The following is a 23,965-nucleotide window of genomic DNA, read 5'->3' on the forward strand; positions in this document are numbered from 1 at the left end:
GGGGAGAAGCCGTACACCTGCTCAGTCTGTGGGAAGGGATTCACTGAGTCATCCACCCTACTGGTACATCAGCGAGTTCACACTGGGGAGAGGCCATTCACCTGCTCAGTCTGTAAGAAGAGATTCACTCGGTTATCCCACCTCCAGAGTCATCAGCGAGTTCACACTGGGGAGAGGCCGTTCACCTGCTCAGAATGTGGGAAGGGATTCACTGAGTTATCCAACCTACAGAGTCATCAGCGAGTTCACACTGGGGAGAAGCCGTTCACCTGCTCAGAATGTGGGAAGAGATTCACTGAGTTATCCAACCTACAAAGTCATCAGCGAGTTCACACTGGGGAGAGGCCGTACTCCTGCTCAGAATGTGGGAAAGGATTCACTGAGTTATCCACCCTACAGAGACATCAGCAAGTTCACACTGGGGAGAAGCCATTCACTTGCTCAGTCTGTGGGAAGAGATTCACTCAGTTATCCACCCTACAGAGTCACCAGCGAGTTCACACTGGGGAGAAACCGTTCACCTGCTCAGAATGTAGCAAGAGATTCACTCAGTCATCCACCCTACAGAGACACCAGCGAGTTCACACTGGGGAGAAGCCGTTCACCTGTTCAGTCTGTGGGAAGAGATTCACTGATTCATCCACCCTACAGAGACACCAGCAAATTCACACTGGGGAGAAGCCTTTCACCTGCTCAGTCTGTGGGAAGGGATTCACTCAGTCATCCACCCTACAGAGTCACCAGCGAGTTCACACTGGGGAGAGGCCGTTCACCTGCTCAGTCTGTAGGAAGAGATTCACTCATTTATCCAGCCTACAGAGACATCTGCAAATTCACACTGGGGAGAAGCCGTTCACCTGCACAGTCTGTGGGAAGGGATTCACTCAGTCATCCACCCTACAGAGTCACCAGCGAGTTCACACTGGGGAGAAACCGTTCACCTGCTCAGACTGTGGGAAGGGATTCATTTATTTATCCAGCCTACAGAGACATCAGCGCGTTCACACCGAGGAGAAGCCGTTCACCTGCTCAGAATGTGGGATAGCATTCACTCAGTCATCCCAACTGCTGGCACACCAGTCAGTTCACAATGGGGAGTGGCCATTGTTATGAATCGCTAGGTTTCGTTTGCTGTAGGCTGTCATTCTGAGAGAGAGATATTAAGGTGATTCAGTCTGATTTGCAGCTTGTTTAGTTTTAAGCGAGGACACAGACACTCAAGAGTCAGACGGAGATGAAAGAGGTAAAATGGAAGGATGAAAACCAGGGAACTAATGGCCAAGGATCACTGTTTGGAACTTTCCTATGCCCACAAGGGTGGATTAATCATCGATTCACCGTACATCGAATGTGTAGTTGTCACCTCGTTTGATCCATAGGAGTGGATCTGATTTGGGGTATCCTGTGAAGACTGCTGATGTGTTAACCCTTGCCTGGGTGTGGTGTGGTAATTCACTTGAAGATGATACTCCTTGTGACAAGTCACTTTGTGTGATAATTAGTATGTGAGATTTTGGAATGATGACAGATAAAATCTACAGCGACTGTTCTCTCATTTTGCCACCATGGAACCTGAGGAATTTGACATAATTGCCTTCTCTCAACATTTACCCTGGATTACAAATATCTCTCTCATCACCTATTCTGTGGATAAACTGAACTTGCCTACTTTACCATCTCAAGACTCTAAGCCTTGATTCCCCCGAGCTCAATAGTTTGGGCAACACACACAAAATGCTGGTGGAACACAGCAGGCCAGGCAGCATCTATAAGGAGAAGCACTGTCGACGTTTCGGGCCGAGTCCCTTCATCAGGACTAACTGAAAGGAAAGATAGTAAGAGATTTGAAAGTAGGAGGGGGTGGGGGAAATGTGAAAGATAGAAGACCGGAGGGGGTGGGGTGAAGCTGAGAGCCGGAAAGGTGATTGGCAAAAGGGATACAAAACTGGAGAACGGACAGCATCATGGGACGGGAGGCCTAGGGAGAAAGAAAGGGGGAGGGGGGCACCAGAGGGAGATGGAGAACAGGCAGAGTGATGGGCAGAGAAAGAGGGAACAAAATATCTAAATATATCACGGATGGAGTGAGAAGGTGAGGAGTGGTGTTAACGGAAGTTAGAAAAGTCAATGTTCACGCCATCAGGTTGGAGGCTACCGGTAGATAAGGTGTTGTTCCTCCAACCTGAGTGTGGCTTCATCTTGACAGTAGAGGAGGCCATGGCCTATTCTGCTTTGATAGTTGATGAAGCAGCTGATTATGACATAGTGAAACAGGCTGTGCTCAAAGCTTACGAGTTGGTCCCAGAATCACACAGGAAAAAATTTGGAAATTTGTGAATCAGACTTATCTGGCATTTGCTTCTCAGAAGTCTGTGTGTTTTGACCACAGGTGCATGTATAAAAATATAAATGATGATTTCACAGATAGAAAGAGTTGGTTTTAATTGAAGAATTCGAAAGGTGCATCCCTGATGACATAAAGACATATTTAAATGAAAAGGATGCTGCCACTTTGCAGGAGTCTGCTAGATTAGCAGATGAGTTTGCTTTAACTCCTAAGGTTAAGTTTATCCCGAATAAGAGCTTCCAAAAGAGTAGCAGGGATAACCAGGGCAAACCAGAAATTAAAGTTTGGACTAGTGATAAGAGTAAGGATGAAGGGAAGCAGTTGAAGGAGAAATATTCTGGTCTTACTTGTTACTGTTGTAGGAAAGCTGGTTATGTGATGGCTAATTGTTCTGTCCTGAAGAAGAAAAAGGAAAAGGAGACAGTCCCAAATGCCTGTGTTCAGTCTGTTGAAGCACCTATAAACCCACAGGGTTCTGAACATTCTGTTGAGGCTCAGTTAAGGTCTGAGTTAAGAAAGGATTTGAACATTTTATGTCAGATGGGATTGTATTAGTAAATGAATGGTCAACCCCGGTACCAGTGAAAATTCTTCGAGTTACTGGGGCTCCTCAGTTACTCGTTCTAGGAGGCTGTGGTGGCCAGTGCTATAATATTTGCTGTTGTGTGCTGGGGCAGCAGGCTAGGGTAGCAGTATCAACAAACTCATAAGGCCAGTGATGTTGTGGGGGTGGAACTGGACTCTCTGACGGTGGTGTCTGAAAAGAGGATGCTGTCCAAGTTGCATGCCATCTTGAACAATGACTCCCATCCACTCCTTAATGTACTGGTTAGACACAGGAGTACATTCAGCCAGAGACTCATTCCACCGAGATGTAACACTGAGTGTCCTAGGAAGTCATTCCTACCTCTGGCCATCAAACTTTACAACTCCTCCCTCGGAGTGTCAGTCACCCAGAGCCAATAGGCTGGTCCTGGACTTATTTCCACTTGCATGATTAACTTATTATTATTTAATTATTTATGGTTTTATATTGCTATATTTCTTCACTATTCTTGGTTGGTGCGGCTGTAACCAAACCCAATTTCCCTCGGGATCAATAAAGTATGTCTGTCTGTCTGTACGTTAGACAGCGTTCTAAAGTTTGGTAATGAGACTGACACTGCTGAGGTAAATCTTATTAAAGGCATTGGGGGCGGCATGGTTTCCGTGCCATTGCACAAGGTAACTTTACTGTCAGGATTGGTTTCGGGACCTGTTAAGATCAGATTATGCTCCAGTTTACCGGTGGGAGATATTACTTTGCTGTTAGGGAATGACCTGGCAGATGGTAAAGTTGTTCCTGCAGTGCAGTTGACAACTAACCCAACCACTGACGACCCACAGATGGATTTTAACATTTATCCTTCCTGCACAGTAACTTGAAGTATGGCTAAACAGTCTGCTGACGCAGACGGTTCTGTGCAGCATGATTCTGATACCCATGATAGCCAAAATCGGGATGCAGGTTATGAAGACCAGTCAGGGACTTTTCTGCCTTCATTGTTTCAACAGGATTCAGGTAGTAAGTCTGATGAGAAAGATTTATCCCTGTCTAGGAAGGAGTTTATAGCAGAACAGAACGAAGACCCTGATATTGAAGCTTTAAAAGAAACAGCTCTCTCAGATGATGAGATTAAGAAAGTGCCAGTAGGGTATTATCTCAAGGATGGAGTGCTAATGAGGAAGTGGAGGCCACCTGCTGTACCTTCGAGTGAGGAATGGGCAATTGTTCACCAAGTTGTAGTTCCTAAAGTTTATAGGACTGAAATTTTAACTTTGGCCCACAGTATACCCTTACGTCGACATTTTGGAGTGAATAAAACTAAACAGGATTATCAAAAAAATGTTACTGGCCTAATTTGAGGACAGATGTTGTGACCTTTCGCAGAACCTATCACACTTGTTAAGTTGTGGGTAAACCTAATCAGGTCACCCCAGTGGCCCCACTGCAGTCTAAACCTGCATTTGGTGAGTCCTCTTCAAAATTTATAGTGGATTGTGCTGGCCCTTTGCCAAAGACTAAAGCTGGCCGTCAGTATCTGCTAACTATTATGTGTACTGCATCCAGATTCCCAGAGGCAATACCTCTCAGAAATAATAAAGGTAAAACTGGCAAAGGCTATTACCAAGTTTTTTTTTTTACTTTATTTGGTTTGCCGAATGAAATCCAGTCTGATCAAGGAAGTAATTTTACATCTGGGTTATTCCAGCAGGTAGTTTATGAACTGGGAACTAAACAAATTACAACATTTGCATATCATCCAGAATCACAAGGGGCTTTGGAAAGATTTCATTCTGCCCTCAAAACAATGATTAAGACATATTGTGTTGAAAATGGAAAAGACTGGAATGAAGGAATACATTTGCTTTTGTTCACAGTAAGAGAGTTGGTACAATAATCACTGGGATTTACTCCATTTGAACTTGTACTTGGTTGTAGAGTGAGGGGACCTTTGTCCTTGTTAAAGGAACAATGGATTGATGGGGATGTACCTGCTAAATTGTTAGACTATGTTTAGATCTGGATCTGTTGTTGTTTGTCATCTATATCTGTAATCTGGATGATAGTGTGGTTAACTGGATCAGCAAATTTGTGGATGACAACAAGACTGGGGGTTTAGCGGACTCCGAGAAGACTATCGTGGCTTGCAGTGTGATCTGGACCAGATGGGAAAATGGTTTTAGAAATGGAAAATGGAATTTAATGCAGACCAGTGTGAGTTGTTGCACTTTGGTATGACCTACCAAGGGAGGTCGTTCACAGTGATTGGTCGGGCACGGAGGAGTGTTGTGGAAGAAAGGGACCTGGGAATACAAGTCCTTAATTCACTGAAAGTGGTAGATAGGGATGGAAAGAATGATTTCAGCCCATTGCCTTTAATGAACCAAAGTACTGATAACAATAGATGGATGTTATGTTGACTTCTAGAAGACATTGGTGAGGCCTAATTTGAAGTATTGTGTGCAGTTTTGGTCACCTACCTACAGGAAAGATGTAAAAGAAGTTCAGAGATTTCAGAGAAAATTCACAAGGATGTTGCCATGTCTGGAGGACTTGGGTTATAAGGAAAGATTGAACAAATCAGGACTTTATTCCTTGGAATGCAGAAGATTGAGGGGAGATTTGATTGTGATATGGAGGCACAGATAGTGTTAATGCAAACTGGCTTTTTCCACGAAGATTGGGTGGGATGACAACCAGAGGCCATGGGTTAAGGGTGAAAGGTGAAATGTTAAGGGGAACATGAGGGGAAACTTCTTCACACAGACGGTTATCCGGCTGTGGAATGAGCAGCCAGCACAAGTGGTGCATACGAGCTCGATTTCAACATTTAAGAGGTTTGTGTTGGTACCTGGATGGTGGAGGTGTGGGAGTGGGCTGTTTAAATAGTTCAGCACAAACTAGATGGCCCAAAGGGCCTGTTTCTGTGTTGAAATTTTCTATGATTGTGACAAGAACCTGAAATAATACAAACATTCACTCTAACCCCTTTTGACAGCTGTGTGAACCAACCAGTCATTTCAGCAGGAATTTTTCATATGGCGTTAAAACTGTGGCACTTAAATTAAATACGGAAGAACAGAAGGGATTAGGTATGCCTTTTACAGTGAAGGAGGTTGAAGAAGCTCTGGGATCACTTCAAAGTAATAAATCTCCAGGAGAAGATGGTTTTCCACCTGAATTTTATAAAAAGTTTAAAGATTTATTAATTTCTCCCTTTATGGAGTTAATACATCAAGTGGAAAGAACGCATAGACTTCCAGAATCTTTTTCAACAGCTATTTTAATAGTATTGCCAAAAAAAGATAGAGACCTTTTAAAGCCAGCATCATATAGACCTATTTCTTTATTAAATACTGATTATAAAATTTGAAAACAATAAAAAAGTTTAAAAAAATCTTATCTAATAGATTATCTAAACGCTTATCAAAATTAGTGCATATGGATCAAACAGGATTTATCAAAAATAGAGAATTGGCAGATAATGTAACCCGGTTAATCAGTATAATCCATTTAGCGCAAAAGAGGGAGGAAACGAGTGTGGCAGTTGCTTTAGATGCAGAAAAAGCATTTGAAAGATTGGAATGGGATTTTTTATTTAAGGTATTGGAAAAATATGGATTAGGAACATCATTTATAAAATGGATTAAAACCTTAAATACTAATCCCAAAGCTAAAGTAGTGACAAATGGTCAAATTTCGACACCATTTCAGTTAACAAGATCAACTAGGCAAGGTTGACCATTATCACCTGCTTTGTTTGTGTTGGCAATAGAGCCATTAGCTGAATTAATTAGAATGGACCCAGATATTAAGGGTTTCAGAGTTAATCAGGAAGAATACAAGATTAATTTATTTGCTGATGATGTTCTACTTTATTTAACAGATCCATTACATTCATTATGTAAATTATCTTATAGATTAGAAGAATATGGGAAAATATCAGGTTATAAAGTAAATTGGGATGAAAGTGAAATTTTACCTCTTACTAATGGAGATTATAGTCAATGTCGATTAATAACTCAATTTAGATGGCCGGCAAATGGTATAAAATATTTAGGTATAAGAGTTGATAATGATATAAAAAACTTATACAAATTAAATTATTCACCACTTTTGAAAAAAATTCAGGAGGATCTTGATAAATGGATGGCATTACCAATAACATTAGTAGGTAGAGTAAATACTATAAAAATGAATATATTCCCGAGACTACAATATTTATTTCAATCATTACCAATACAATTACCCCAGAAGTTTTTTCAAGAGTTAAACAAATATGTGAGGAGGTTTCTCTGGAAAGGTAAGATGTCAAGAATATTGTTGGAAAAATTGACATGGAAATTTGATCCAGGAGGGTTACAACTTCCAAATTTTAAGAATTATTATAAAGCAAATCAACTTAGATTTATTGCATCTTTTTTTGAGAAAGATAAACCGGCATGGATTAGAATAGAACTAGATAAAATAGGAGAAAACGTACCAGAAGATTTTATATATAAATGGGAATCTAAATGGATACGGGAAAAGAAAGAAACTTCTATATTAAAACATTTGATTAATTTATGGAATAAGATAAATGTTGATGATGAGACAAAAAAATCTTTATAAGCAAAGAGATCTTTAATTCAAAATAGACTTATTCCTTTTCCAATGGACAATCAACTTTTATATAATTGGTTTCAAAAAGGGATTAGATACATAGGAGATTGTTTTGAAGGAGGTATATTAATGTCATTCGATCAATTAAATAATAAATATAAAGTATCAAGAAACACTTTATTTTGTTACTTTCAACTAAGGGCTTATATAAGAGAAAATCTAGGTTAAACAATGTTATTGCCGAAATCTAATGAAATAGAAATTTTAATTCAAAAAGGAAATATTAAAAAATTTATATCTTGTATGTATAATTTGATTCAAAACCAGGCAATTAAACAAGGAGTCCATAAGTCAAGACAAAAATGGGAAAGTGATTTGAATATTAAAATTGAAGAAACAAATTGGTCAAGAATATGTCTTGATAGTATGACAAATACAAAAAATGTTCGGTTAAGATTAGTGCAATATAACTTTCTACATCAATTATATATTACACCACAAAAAATAAATAAATTAAATCCAAGTTTATCTGATCAGTGTTTCAGATGTAACCAAGAAACTGGTACATTTTTATATTCTACATGGTCTTGTTCTAAAATTCAACATTTTTGGACAAATTTAAGAATTTTACTGGAACAAATTACGGGAATACAACTTCCTCATAATCCAATATTACTTTTATGAGGTGATATTGAAGGGATAAAACCGAAACTCAAACTAAATAAATATCAGAAAGAATTCATAAAAATTGCACTGGCAGTAGCCAAAAAGGCTATTGCAGTTACTTGGAAATCAGATACATATTTAAGTATAGATTGTTGGAAGAAAGAAATCTATGGCTGTATTCCATTAGAGAAAATTACTTATAATTTAAGAGATAAATATGAAACATTTTTGAAAATTTGGTGCCCTTATTTACAAAAGACAGGACTAAATATATAGGTGCTCTGAAGATGAAACAATTGGTTACTTGGGGAAAGAAATAAATATACATACTAAAGTTATTAAGAACTCCATGGAGCATGTGGAGATCTTCCAACAACCAGGCACTTTCTTTTTCTTTCTTTCTAACTTTCTCTTCTTTTGATATAGGGAAGTTAGAGGGGAGGGGGGAAGGGATATATACATTTTTTTCCACACTTGTAATTACTTAAGAACACAATTAAATATTAAAAAAAAAACTGTGGCACTTTAAGTTAATAATACATAAAAAGAAGATCCCAGCTGCACGTCAAGAAAAACTATTTGTGTGAGAGTGTTTCAGTTACTGTGGGGCGAGGAACCCATGCAGCTCAGTGGGAACAGGGAATAATACCAATGGAGAGAGTGAAACTGAGCCAGGAGACGGCAGAAATGCCCCATTCTTATAGAGACAGGAAGAGCATCAGGGATTTGATGGTCATTCCAGATACCAGCACTCTGCCCAGTCAGGAGATGATTTCTCTGTCCAACTTTCGTTGAACCTCACTGTAACAGTGTGATACCAGATCACACCTTGACAACTCAAGTGATCTCATCTGAAATGTTGAACTACACCCATTGATGGATTTTGTAAATCTTTTTACAGGTTAAAAATGAGAAGGAATTTGTCTCCAGGAAGCTCAAACATGGCACGCCAGTTTTGTTGTCTCTGTCGAGATATTTAAGAAGTGGAGCAAGGGATCCAATTGACCATCCTTCCTGCTGAGACTGTGGGGAAGGATTCACTCGGTCATTTGACCAACTGGCACGCCTGTAATTTACACAGGAGAAAGGCCTTTCACCTGCTCAGACAGTGGGAATGGATTCACTCGGTTATCACAATTGAAGGTACATCAGCAAATTCACACTGGGCAAGGCCATTCACCTGTTCTGTGTGTGGGAAGGGGTTCAGTCGGTCTTCCCACCTGTGGACACACCAATCAGTTCACACCACACTGGGCAGAGGCCGGTCATCTGCTGAATTTCTGGGAAAGGATTCACTCAGTCATCTGACCTAATGGCTCACCAGTGGGTTCACACTGGGGAGAAGCCATTCACCTGCTCAGTCTGTGGGAAGGGATTCACTCAGTTATCCCACCTACAGAGTCACCAGCAAGTTCACACCGGGGAGAAAGCGTTCACCTGCTCAGAATGTGGGAAGAGATTCACTCGCTCATCCACCCTACAGAGACACCGGCGAGTTCACACTGGGGAGAAGCTATTCACCTGCTCAGTCTGTGGGAAAGGATTCACTCAGTCATCTGCCCTACTGGTACATCAGCGAGTTCACACTGGGGAGAAGCCGTTCACCTGCTCAGTCTGTGGGAAGAGATTCACTAATTTATCCAGCCTACAGAGACATCAGCGAGATCACACTGGGGAGAAGCCGTTCACCTGCTCAGTCTGTGGGAAAAGATTCACTAATTTATCCAGCCTACAGAGACATCAGCGAGTTCACACTGGGGAGAAGCCATTCACCTGCTCAGAATGTGGGAAGAGATACGCTGACTCTTCCGCCCTAAAGAGTCATCAGCGAGTTCACACTGGGGAGAGGCCGTTCACCTGCTCAGTCTGTGGGAAGCGATTCACTCATTCATCTCACCTACAGAGTCATCAGCAAGTTCACACTGGGGAGAGGCCGTTCACTTGCTCAGTCTGTGGGAAGGGATTCACTCGGTTAGCTAACCTACAGAGACACCAGCGAGTTTACACTGGGGAGAAGCCATTCACCTGCTCAGTCTGTGGGAAGGGATTCACTCATACATCCCACCTACAGAATCACCTGCGAGTTCACACTGGGGAGAGGCCGTTCACCTGCTCAGTCTGTGGGAAGAGATTCACTCATTTATCCCAACTACAGAGTCACCAGCGAGTTCACACTGGGGAGAAAGCATTCACCTGCTCAGAATGTGGGAAGAGATTCCCTCACTCATCCACCCTACAGAGACACCAGCGAGTTCACATTGGGGAGAAGCCATTCACCTGCTCAGTCTGTGGGAAAGGATTCACTCAGTCATCTACCCTATTGGTACATCAGCGAGTTCACACTGGGCAGAGGCCGTTCACCTGCTCAGTCTGTGGGAAAGGATTCACTCAGTCATCTACCCTACTGGTACATCAGCGAGTTCACACTGGGGAGAAGCCGTTCACCTGCTCATTCTGTGGGAAGGGATTCACTCAGTCATCTACCCTACTGGTACATCAGCGAGTTCATACTGGGGAGAGGCCGTTCACCTGCTCAGTCTGTGGGAAGGGATTCACTCAGTCATTCACCCTACGGAGACACCAGCGAGTTCACACTAGAGAGAGGCCGTTCACCTGCTGAGAATGTGGGAAAGGATTCACTCAGTCATCCCACCTACTGGCACACCTGTCAGCACACAATGGGGAGTGGCCATTGTTATGAATCCCTAGGTTTTGTTTGCTGTGGATTGTCATTTTAAGAGAGAGAGATTAAGAAGGTGAATCAGTCTGACTTGCAGCTTGTTTACATCATGTGCAGCTTGTTTAGTTTTAACCGAGGACACAGACACTCAGAGTCAAACGGAGACGAAGGAGGAAAAATGGAAGAATCGAAACCAGGGAACTAGTGACCAAGGGTCATTGTTTGGAACTTTCCTTTGCCCACAAGGGTGGGCTAATTATCGATTCACCGTACATCGAATGTGTGGTTGTCACCTCATTTGACCCATAGGAGTGGATCTGATTTGGGGTATCCTCTGGAGACCACTTATGTGTTAACCATTGCCTGGCTGTGGTGTGGTAATTCATTAAGATGATACCAATTATGACAAGTCACTTCGGGTGATAATTAGTATGTGGATTTGGAAGGATGACAGATAAACTCTACAGCGACTGTTGGTCTCATTTTACCACCATGGAACCTGTGGAATACGACATAATTGCCTTCTCTCGACATTTACCCTGGATTACAAATATCTCTCTCTCATCACCTATTCTGTGGTTGAACTGAACTTTCATACTTTACCATCTCAAGACTCCAAGCCTTGTTTCCCCCGAGCTCAATAGTTTGGGAGTTATATTTATACACATAACACTCACGAGGAAATCTGCAGATGCTGGAAATTCAAACAACACACACAAAATGCTGGTGGAACATAGCAGGCCAGGCAGTATCAATAAGGAGAAGAACTGTCAACGTTTCAGGCTGAGACCCTTCGTCAGGACTAACTGAAAGGAAAGATACTAAGAGATTTGAATGTAATGCGGGGAGGGGGAAATGCGAAATGATAGGAGAAGACTGGAGTGGGTGGGATGAAGCTAAGAGCTGGAAAGGTGATTGGCAAAAGTGATACAGAGCTGGAGATGGGAAAGGATCATCGGACAGGAGGCCTCGGGAGAAAGAAAGGTGGGGGGGAAGCACCAGAGAGACATGGAAAACAGGCAAACAATTAAGTATGTCAGTGATGGGGTAAGAAGGGGAAGAGGGGCATTAACGGAAGTTGGTGAAGTCAATGTTCATCCCATCAGGTTGGAGGCTACCCAGCTGGTATATAAGGTGTTGTTCCTCCAACCTGAGTTTGGATTAATTTTGACAGTAGAGGAGGCCATGGGTAGACATATCAGAATGGGAATAGGACATGGAATTAAAATGTGTGGCCACTGGGAGTAGTCTGTTGCTGCTGGTTCGTTTCTAAAGCATTACGGTTTGTAAGAAAATGGGTCCTGCGTCTGGGATATGAACAAATTTAAGGATTGATTTAATATCGATTTCATTGGGGAAATCCCTTTTGATTTATTTGTGTGTGGAAAATCAGCAGCAATGGATGTTGATAGATATCTGGAAATGTGAACCTCTCAGGCATTAGAGGACACCAGAAGGATTGAGTATTGCTAAAACGTTAATACTTGCTAAGGTGAAATTGACAATGAGGAGGGCACAGATGCAGAGGATAATAGCTGAACATTATGTATCTGAGGGTGTGTTTAAAGTGGAGGAGCTGGAGGTGTTTCCTGAAAGTAAACCTCGTGAGCTTGAGCTCCAGTACAAGTTAGAAAAATTAAAGATGGGAGGCTCTGGAAAGGCAGAGGCAGTTTCAGGCTGGAGAGGCAGAAAAGCAGAAAGAAAATTCTCTTACAAAGTGTAATTAAGGGGAAGGCTTAGCAAGCCTATTGTGCTTTGACAGTTGCTGAAGCAGCTTATTATTTATTTATTTATGCTGCCCCAATCATCGCCACTGGGCTATAAATGTGCAGGAGCAGTGTGTGGTTCAGTGCTTTGCTCAAGGACACACACGCTGCCTCAGCTGAGGCTCGAACTTATGACTTTCAGATCGCTAGTTCAACACCTTAACCACATGGCCACGCGCCACACATTATGACATAGTGAACCAGGCTGTGCTCAAAGCTTACGAGTTGGTCCCAGAAGCAGACAGGCAAAAGTTTAGAAATTTGAAGAAATCTGTGAACCAGACATACGGAATTTGCTTATGAGAAATTTGTGTGCATTGACCGCTGGTGCACATCTGAACATGTAAATGATGATTTTAACAGCTTGAAAGAGTTGGTTTTAATTGAAGAATTCAGAGGGTGCGTCCCTTATGACATAAAGTCATATTTAGATGGAAATGATGCTGCCACTATGCAGGAATCTGCTAGATTAGCAGATCAGTTTGCTTTAACTCATGAAGTTATGTTTACCCTGAATAAGAGTTTCCAAAAGGCACTTGTGAAGTTGTGGGTAAACCTAATGAGCTCACCCCAGTGGCCTGTACCTGCATTCGGTGAACCCTTTTCCAACGTTATAGTTGATTGTGTTGGCCCATTGCCAAAGACTAAAGCAGGCCATCAGTTTCTGCTAACTATTATGTGTACTGCATCCAGATTCCCAGATGCAATACCTCTCAGAAATATTAAAGATAAAACTGTGGCGAAGGCTCTTACCAAAATTTTCAGTTTATTCGAATTGCCTAAAGAAATCCAGTCTGATCAAGGATGTAATTTTACATCTGGATTATTCCAGCAGGTAGTTTCTGAACTGGGAGCAAAACAAATTGCATCATCTCCGTACCATACAGAATCACAAGGGGCTTTAGAAAGATTTCATTCTACCCTCAAAACAATGATTAAGACATATTGTGTTGAAAATGGAAAAGACTGGGATGAAGGAATACATTTGCTTTTGTCCAGATGAAGGAATACATTTGCTTTTGTCCACAGAAAGAGAGTCAGTACAGGAATCACTGGGCTTTACTCCATGTGAACTTGTATTTGGTCACAGAAGGACCTTTGACCTTGTTAAAAGGAACGGTGGATTGATGGGGATGTACATGTTAACTCGTTAGACTATGTTTTGAAGTTCAAAAATAAACTACACCAAGCTAGTAGTCTAGCGAGACAAAACTTAAAGATTTCTCAAAACAAAATGAAGTGTTGGTTTGATAACAGGGCTCGCGAAAGAAAATACCAGGTGGGAGATAAGGTGCTTGTCTTATGTTGACGAATCCACTTCAGGCGAAATTCGTATGACATAGTCTCCCAAATTAATGATGTGAATTATGTTATTAAAACACCCAACTGACTTGAACTAACACAGGTGGTACACATAAATATGATAAAGCCTGTTTTGACAAGCAGGTACCATCTGTGTGTGTTGTTGTCAAAACAAATGAAACTGGCAACCCTGAGAATGAAACAATTGACTCGTCTGAGACTTTTCACAAGCCAAACATGGTCCCAGTTAGGCTAATGAACTCGGTTGTTCCAGAAAACATTGCTAACAAGTTGTCTCATCTGCAGCCAAAGCAACATCCACAGCTGAAGGAATTAATTCTGAAGTTTAAAGATTTATTTCCCGATGTCCCCAAGCAAACCACGGTCGCAGTACATGATGTAGATGTTGGTCAAGCCAAACTGATTAAACAACACCCATATAGCATGAACGTAGAAAAGTGTAAACTGGCTGACCAGGGAATTGAGTATATGCTGGAGAATGGTATTATTTGGCCTTCAAAATGAGATTGGAGTCACCCTGCATTATTGTGCCCAAACCTGATGGTAGTGTTAGATTTTGCACTGAATATAGAAAGGTAAATGCAGTAACAAAAACAGATGCCTATTCTATCCCTAGAGTGGATGATTGCATCGATGAGGCTGGAAAACCCAATTTCTTACAAAGATTGATTTGTTGAAAGGGCATTGGTGTGTTCCATTGACGGACAGAGGTAGAGAAATTTCTGCGTTTGTGACACCATCTGGGTTGTATGAATACAATGTTTTGCCTTTTGGAAGGAAAAATGCTCCAGTAACATCCCAGAGAATGATTGATTTTGTAATTCGAGGGTTAGAACACACAGATACCTATATTGATGACTTAGTTACAGGGAGTGGCACTTGGGAAGAGCATATCTCTGCAGTAGAAAAGCTATTTGACAGGCTTTCCTAGGACAACCTTACAGTTAACTTGGCTAAGTGTGAAAATGCCAGTGTGACCTGTCTTGGCTATGTTGTAGGTCAAAGCACGTTGGCTCCTGTTCAGGCAAAAGTCCAGGCAATTTCTCAAGTTCTTATTCTGACTGCTAAGAAGGCTCTTAGAAGGTTTCTGGGAATGGATGGATGTTACCGTAAGTTCTGTAAGAACTTTGCTGCTATCGCTCTGCCTCTGACTAATCTCCTGAAGAAGGGTGAAAAGTTTATTTGGACTGAGCCTTGTCAGAAGGCATTTGATTGATTGTTATCAGTATTTGAGATTAGGCCAATCAATGTAGTGCTGTCAGCAAAATTTAATTAGCAGATTGGAGCTGTGGGTGGCAACAGAAGTCATGGGTGCACAGAGAGTAAAGGAGGGGGCCAAAGTGACAACCCTGTGGGGTATGTGTGCTGAGGGTCAGAGAGACAGAGGAGATGGAGCCCACTCTTACCACCTGCCGGCGATCTGACAGGAAGTCCAGGATCCAGCTACAGAAGGCAGGGTGAAGGCCGAGGTCTCTGAGCTCCTTGTCGATACTTCACGCCTTTGTATGGCTACTGCTCTGCCCATGACTGCAAGGAACTGCAGAGAACTTTGGAGAGCAGAGAACATCAGAGAAACAAGCCTCCACTCCATGGACTCTTCCTACACTTCCCCTCCCTTGGAAAAGCAGGCCATGTACTCAAAGAACCTCATTACCCGGACATTCTTGCTGCAAACCCGCTCCCCCATCGGGGAAGAGATACAAAAGCCTTAAAGCGCGTAACACCAGGCTAAAGGATGGCTTCCTGTCTGAAGTTACAAGCCAAATGAATGATAAAATGGACTCAACCTCACAATGTAACTCGATGTGACCCTGCACCATATGTCAATCTGCACTGCACTTTCTCTGCAGCCATAATGCTTTGTTACAGTGAGTGTTTTGTCGTATATCAGCTCAATGTACTGTTGTAATATATCTGTCTGTGTGGATGGTACGTCAGGCAAGATTTCCACTGTAGCTCAGTACATGATGATAATAAACAAATTTCCCATTTTAATTGTGTGGAAATATTAGACAGACTGAGCTTCTGCTCTGGAACCTCAGAAGGAAACTGAATTGTTGTCATTTCTGTGGAAAGCAAATATATGGAAAATGCTTCAATCTCACATTACGATCTGCGGTAACTGGGATCAGGTGACCGGTGGTGGGTCTCCCATATCAATATCAGAATCAGGTTTAATAGCACCGGCATATGTCATGAAATTCGTTGTCCCTGCGGTAGCAGTAGAACCTAATTCATAACAATAGTTTTTAACAATTGTGATTTAAAATAAGAATATACATATATAGTACAAAAATAGAAAAAAAAAATTAAAGATATAATAAACTATCTTAATTGTGTGGAACTATTTGACTGACTGGGTTGTTGCTTTGGAAATTCTGAGGTGAAGCTGAATTAAACTTTTCACATTTATGAGAAGCTCAGATAAATAGAAAAGGCTAAATTCTCACATAAACGGGTCAGCCACCCAGAAACATCGGCTGCACTTCAGCACCTCAAAACAGTGGAATGAAACATGCAGAAACTATTGCAGAGAAAAAGACATTGTCCACCCACAACGAGAGGACGCGACAGATCCGGATCTCACTGACTTGTCTGAACGGGGAAAGGTGAAGCTGCACGTACACGTAGAGCAGTGACCCGCAGATGCTGCAGATCTGCGGAAAAAATATGAACGGGAAACGGGATCAGGTGACGGGTGGAGGGTCTCCCACCTGAACCGGTGACTCTGCTCCTCTCCCCTCACACGCTGCCCGACTCATCCACCACATTCCCCACATTATTCCATATTTACCCCAGATACATGATTATTTTTCCACACCATATCTTCCCCGATCCCTTTCCCTCCACCCCCAGGTCACAGAGTCACCGGCTCAATTCCCATCCCGGTCCGAAACATAATTCAGACCCAAACAGGAAATGTTCACATTTCATTTAAATCAGTTCTGTGTTTATAAACACTAATTTCTATTCACATTCCTCCGGAGCCTTGCTGGACAGGAACACTGAAACATTAAATGAGAAACAGCAGGAGGCCATTCAGCCCCTCTAACCATCAGCAAGGTGGCGGCTGTTCTCCCATCTCAGCCACATGTTTCTGTCCGATCCTCATTTCCTCCATCCCTTCGGTCTCCACACTTCTGCCGGCCTCTGTTTTATGTGAGGACAATCACTGAGTCTTCACCGCCCTCTGTGGTGTGAATTTACAGATATTCACCACCCTCGGAATGGAGACATTTCCCCTCATCTCAGTCCCGGACAGTCCATCCCTGTTTCAGAGACTGGGATCCCTGGTTCAGCCGGTGTTTGCCCCACAATGTGTTGAATCCCTCTGCTCGACACCACCGTGGGCTCAGACATTTCCACAGATGAGCCCCTCCTGTCCCCACCGGGACAAACATCCTGTCCGCCCCCTCTCTCACCATCTTCATCCTTTCAATAAAATCCCCCCTCTCCCTCCCTCCCCGGGGAACCGGCATCAAACCGACGGGCCGAGCGGTCTCCTCCTACCTCTCAGCGATACATCAGACTCCGGCCGCAGGAGACGCTTCACAAACGCCCCAACTTCCCTCGGAGGGAAATGGAAATAAATCAGAAAGCGGACATTTACTTTGAGGTTTTCTCCGCTCCGTCGGCGCTCGAGCGGGAGACGAACTCAGCGGGGGTAACGCCCACTCGGCTTGTCCGCCTCCGCGACTGGTTGTAACCAGTGATTGACATCGCTCCGCACCAATGGAAATAGCGCAGCTCGTGACTCCTCTGTTGACAGCGGTGGGGGAAGGGGCTGGTCACGTGATTATTAGCCCAGCCATTCAACCGATAAAGCTCGAGCACAGCAGCGCGTGGGTGACGTAAGACACCGCGCACGTGAGGGCAGATCCCGGTGTGGGGAGCCCATGTGTGACGTCAGGCGCGTGGGGAGCTGTGTCTGACGTCACCTGTGTGCGAGCGCTGGCATTTAATGGACCTTTCAGTGGGACAACGACATTAATCACGGGTTTCATCACTGAATCCAGTGTTGTGGGATGTAAAGTCCCCTGTTATGTGTCCGGCTGTGCCGTGTTGTTGGTGGAGTGGGCAGCGTGGTGTTTGTCTCGATTCGGGTCACAACACCAGAATTGCCAGCGGGGTCCACACACAGTGTATTAGTCAACAGAAAACCTCTCGTCCCTGCAGTCTTTGTCTCCTGGTAAACTCGACACCCTGACAGTGTGGACCATAGATAACCCTTCCTCTCAGAGTCAGGGAATCACTCAGACAGCTGATCGCTGAGAGGAATTATATTTATTGGTCATTAAAGTTCGCCCAGATTCGTTTGGACGGATTTGATGTGAGTTCGGAGTGTCACAGTGAAAGGGCCGGACGGTCGATCTCTCTCCGTTGTCCAAACATCCTTCCAGGTGAGGCGACACTTCACCTGTCAATCTTCCGGGGTCGCCCGTTGTGTCCGCTGCTCCCGGTGCGGCCGCCTCGACACTGGTGACACCGGCTCCTCCGCAGTTGTGCGGGCTAGGGTTGTCTCGATGTTATTGTTCCCTTTTGTGCGGGAGGGGGGCGCGTTGTGGATTGATGATCGGGATACCGTTCTTTTTTTAAGCTGGGGGTGGGGTTGGAGTTTGATTTTTCTATCTGAACGACTTTCATGCTCTTTCTTTGTTTCTTGGCGAAGAAAAAAAACCTCAACCGTTCACCTGCTCCGTGTGTGCGAAGAGACTCATTCAGTTAACCCACCTTGTGATGCTCCGGTGAGTTCACAATAAATAGAGGCCACATTTCTGTCCGGAGTGAGCAAAGAGTTTTACTCAATCATCCCAGATGCTGCAACACCAGCAACTTCACATCAGGGAGGAAGTTCAAATCAGCTCCGTGTTAAATGTTTAACCATCACGGTGACTGAAGGCAGCTGCAGGTTCATGAGGGACTGTTACTGTCAGATTCTGCAGTTCTTGCGGCTGCTCATCGCACCCAGGACTGAACCCTGGCCACTGAGCATTGGAGGAGTCTGTTCTGCTGATGTTTTATATTGTGGAGCTGTGATAGATAAATCACTTCTGTATCAAATTCCGTGCCTCACTGGAGAGGCCACTCGGCCCATCTTGTTCCTGCCCATGTTTCTGTTCCATATCAGTATATGAAAATATATCCCTGCCATTCCCCTCTTGCTCTCCCTGAGATGACAGGTTGCAACTAGTCACCACTCTGTGGGATAGGAGATTTGTTACGTACCCCGTAACTGGGTGTTTAAACAGCAGAGAAAGAAGAATCTGTTGGAGTCTGGTGGTACCAAACTAAAGGTGTTTATTAATAACAATAAGCAAAACCATATCAATAATGCAAATATACACATAAAACAAGTTAGCAGTAATAAACCTAAAAGTGTAGGAATAATAATAAGCAATAATAAACAAGCTCTATCGATGTCTAGGGGTAAATGAATTGTCATAGAAAAGTATAAAGTTCAGTTCAGTTCATGAGTGCTGATGTAGTTATCGTTGTTGTATAGAGAGAGAGAGAGAGAGAGAGAGAGAGAGAGAGAGAGAGAGAGAGGAGAGAGAGAGAGAGAGAGAGAGAGAGAGCGAGCAAGATGTAATAACTACCGCAGCCAAACCTTCCTTTGCTTTCTTAATCCGTCGTACCGTTGTGGTCATTCAGTTATGACCCCTCTGGTCTTCAGCTAGACCGTTCTTCTGTGGTGGACTCGTCACTCTGGCATGAGTGGACATGCACACAAGCCCCCACCAGCCCTGTGTTTACACTGATGGCCTTAATGACCGACCACCCGTTCGGTCTTCGAAGCCCCCACCTTTCCTGTGGGTTTCCAACACTCAAATCAATGTCCACTGGCGAGTCTGGAGGGTGTCTCTCCAGACCTGTCTTTATCCCTACTAACGGGTACTCAGCTATCCATCACTCCTGAATGACTGTGTCCATCAAATCAGGCCACTCCTTCAGTCCACTGAGGAATGTTTATGAGCAAAATAGTAGAAGATAAATAACCCTTGCAGAAGTCATAATACAGTAAATCAACAGTCTCTCCCTCCTCTCTTATCTGTAGCGAATGTTCTTGCCTGTTTTTCGTCTCTTTCTCATGGTCAGCATAGCAACAGTAATAGTTCGTGTTTCTCGGGGGGGGGGGGGAGGATGGTTAACTCTTCATCCCATTGTCCATCAGATCTGTTCATCACTCATAACAGATTTCCCTTGAATTTCATAGAATCATAGAAATCTACAACACATTACTGACGCTTTGGTCCACAGTGTTGTGCCAATCATATAACTTACTCTAGTAACTGTTTTACCCTGCCGCATAGCCCTCTATTTTCCTAAGCTCCATGTACCTATCTGAGAGTCTCTTAAAAGACCCTATTGTATCCGCCTCTAACCACCGTCGCTGGCGGTGCATTCCACACACACACACACCATTCTTTGCTTAAAAAAATTGGCTCTGACATCTCCTCTGTACCTACTTCCAAGCAGCTTAAACCTATTCCCCCTCGTGTTAGCCGTTTCAGCCCTGGGAAAAAAGCCTCTGACTATCCACACGACCAATGCCTCTCATCATCTTATACACCTGCATCAATTCCCTGCATGATTTTCTCCGGGCTGAATAAGACGATGAGCTCACTGTGGTTGTGACGTTCTTCAGGGCTCCGGACGAAGTTGGTTAAACTCCTTCTTCCCCGCTCTTTTCAATGTTTTGGGTCATTTTCACCAATTTTAAAGGACTGTGCCTCAGACAGCTGGGTTGTTGCAATTGTTACGTACCAGCAGCAATAGATCACTAATGGAGTCTGGTTTCGATGTCAAAACCACTATCTTTATTAGTATTGTGACCGGGTCCTGAATTACCCCTATGAAGTGTGTTTTTGAAAAGAGAGAGGGAGTTGTTGTTCAACACCGAACACCTTGTTGGAGAGAGAGAGAGTGGGGGGGGGAGAGGGAGAGAGAGAGGAGAGAGAGAGAGAGAGAGAGGAGAGATGAGAGAGGGAGAGAGAGAGAGAGAGAGAGAGAGAGAGAGAGAGAGAGAGGAGAGATGGTTTCTCTGCAAGCTTGTTTACACTTTTACAAGGACACTGTCAGCTTCTGTGTTACAGAGAGAGAAGGGAGGAACTGTTTGATGGACAGCTGGGGCTCAGCACGGTGAGATAAGTAGGAAGTCCGCTGATAGACCCTCCAGACACATGGTTTTTGGACACTGAATGAGCTTGTTTGTGTCCACAGAAAAAGGTGGGTTTTGGAAGATCGATCAGGACCATCGATCAGTGGCTCTCGCAGTGTGAAAAGTCTGTGACCGGTGGGGAGTTATTCGTGTGTCCATCCCTCGCCTGGGTTAATAACTCCACCGACAGAAGGACGGTCCCGTTTGTAGTGTCACAGTCGGTGACTTCCAAAGGATTTCGGAGGACGACGGGACTATCGACGGCGTCAGCTTACCTGAAGACTCAAAACTCTCCCTCTCTCTCTCTCCATCACTACTCGACTCAATCCCACGAACTGAACCGAACTTCACTCATCACCGTAAGACGGTATCCATTCACCCCGAGGCGTGAAGAAGCCTTGGCTTTCCCTATTTCCACACACACACACACACACACACACACACACACACACACACACACACACACACACACACACACACACATCGTTGCTAACCTGTTTGATATATCTGCATTTATATTGCTGTATCGCGTAATTACTAATAAATAGCATTAGTTATAGCAATACCAGACTCCACGGTGTTTTCCATTTCTGCTGGTTCTTTGACCCGTCACGGGGTACGTAACAGTATCTACTCCAAATATAAAAGATTAAATGAAATAAACAGAAGTAAACAGTGTTATGCGTATATAGATAGATAGATAGATAGATAGATAGATAGATAGATAGATAGATAGATAGATAGATAGATAGATAGATAGATAGATACTTTATTCATCCCCATGGGGAAATTCAACATTTTTTCCAATGTCCCATACACTTGTTGTAGCAAAACTAATTACATACAATACTTAACTCAGTAAAAATATGATATGCATCTAAATCACTCTCGCAAAAAGCATTAATAATAGCTTTTAAAAAGTTCTTAAGTAGTTTACTTAAATACATTAAATACAATCAACCCCGGCACTTTAACATATCTTACTCCTGGCGGTTGAATTGTAAAGCCTAATGGCATTGGGGAGTATTGACCTCTTCATCCTGTCTGAGGAGCATTGCATCGATAGCAACCTGTCCGCTGAAACTGCTTCTCTGTCTATGTAGAGGATGTTCAGGGTTTTCCATAATTGACCGTAGCCTACTCAGCGCCCTTCGCTCAGCTACCGATGTTATACTCTCCAGTACTTTGCCCACGACAGAGCCCGCCTTCCTTACCAGCTTATTAAGACGTGAGGCGTCCCTCTTCTTAATGCTGCCTCCCCAACACGCCACCACAAAGAAGAGGGCGCTCTCCACAACTGACCTATAGAACATCTTCAGCATCTCACTACAGACATTGAATGACGCCAACCTTCTAAGGAAGTACAGTCGACTCTGTGCCTTCCTGCACAAGGCATCTGTGTTGGCAGTCCAGTCTAGCTTCTCGTCTAACTGTACTCCCCAGATACTTGTAGGTCTTAACCTGCTCCACACATTCTCCATTAATGATCACTGGCTCCATATGAGGCCTAGATCTCCTAAAGTCCACCACCATCTCCTTGGTCTTCGTGATATTGAGACGCAGGTAGTTTGAGTTGCACCATAACACAAAGTCCCGTATCACTGTATCCTGTATCACAAAGTCCTATATAGCTCCCAAACTATCAAGCTTTGGAAACAATGCTTAAAGTCTTCAGATGGTAAAGTGGAAAAGTTCAGTAATCCGCGGAATAAGTGAGTGAGAGGAGAGATTTTGTAAATCCACACGAAAGTGTAGAGAGAAGGCAATTACGAAGAATTCCACACACATTCCACGCTGGGTAAATGAAATAACAGTCGCCGAAGATCTTATCCGTCGATTAGTTCCGAAATCCACTTAGAAATGTCACCAGGTGACAGTCACAGGAATATCGTCTTCAAGTGGTTACCACAGAGCACCCCGATTCCACGTAAGGGCCAACAAAAGTGATACCACAGGATACTCCAGCAAATCCACACATATGGATGATACGAAGTGACAGTCACACATCCGTTGTGCACTGCGTGCCGATGATCAGATCAACCCAACCTTTTGGGAATGGAAGAGTTGCAGCCTATAGCAGTCACACGCTGAAGTTCCAACAGCTTGTCTCCCTCTCCCTCTCCCTCTCCCGCTCCCTCAGGCTGCCGCAGCTTGTTTCTGCCGTCACAGCCCCGCCTCACTCAGGCACCTAAAGCGACACTCACAGTAAACGTACCTGCGGTCTCGTAACACAATGCACCTCTAAAGTCTGACAGCAGACTAGCGAGTGAATCTTCGATGGTGCAGAGTCAGAAACCGAAGATTTGCCAGCCTGAGTCAGGGGCTCCAGAGAGAGATGGGGTCCAGAGGAGGAGGACGAATAAGACCAGAAGGATGTGGTCAAAAGTGAAAGATTAGAAGCATTTGGAAACTGGTTGATCGAAAAAAAGGGTGGTTAATTTCTGCAAAACACAGGTGGAAATCAACAGATCAGGCAGAAATTTTGGAGAGGAATAAATAGAAAACGTTTAGGCAGAGCCCCTTCCGCATGTCTAGACTGTGTACTCCGCTGCTTAGTTGCTCTCTGAATTGCAGAGTTCCTCCAGCGTTTTGTGTGTGTGCGTCTCTGTATTTCCAGCAACTGCAGAATCTCCTGTGTTTTATATCTGCATTTTACTTTGGCATTAGATACACGTTGATATTGAGTATATTGCTTACAGGAGCCGCTTTCTGCGTTAAAACAGCTGCAGATTTTTTCTATACCCAAGATAAAAAAAAGAGGTATGGACATTGAACCAGTGCTTGCAGAAATGTTCAATGGCACCGTGATTACCCATAGGGCCATGCGTTAAGAATTTCGCCGGCGCTGAAGCGCCGATGAAATGCGCAGGCGTCAGAC

The 23,965-nt window shown here is 43.6% G+C and overlaps 3 protein-coding genes across 3 annotated transcripts in view; all 3 read left to right on the forward strand.

The window, feature by feature from the left end:
• LOC140722806 (uncharacterized) overlaps window positions 1-23,965 on the forward strand; it is an 879,998-nt gene that overhangs the window by 827,706 nt on the left and 28,327 nt on the right. The gene's annotated exons all lie outside the window — the stretch shown is intronic.
• LOC140722804 (uncharacterized) overlaps window positions 1-23,965 on the forward strand; it is a 243,264-nt gene that overhangs the window by 79,001 nt on the left and 140,298 nt on the right. The gene's annotated exons all lie outside the window — the stretch shown is intronic.
• LOC140722790 (uncharacterized) lies at window positions 49-13,253 on the forward strand (the record flags this gene model as incomplete). Its single annotated transcript, XM_073037456.1, has 3 exons — window positions 49-1,036; window positions 9,689-10,438; window positions 13,249-13,253. Coding segments are annotated over 3 exons (1,743 nt in total), but the record flags the coding sequence as incomplete, so codon positions are not given.

This window comes from Hemitrygon akajei, unplaced genomic scaffold, assembly GCF_048418815.1.
Source record: "Hemitrygon akajei unplaced genomic scaffold, sHemAka1.3 Scf000089, whole genome shotgun sequence".
Classification (NCBI taxonomy): domain Eukaryota; kingdom Metazoa; phylum Chordata; class Chondrichthyes; order Myliobatiformes; family Dasyatidae; genus Hemitrygon; species Hemitrygon akajei.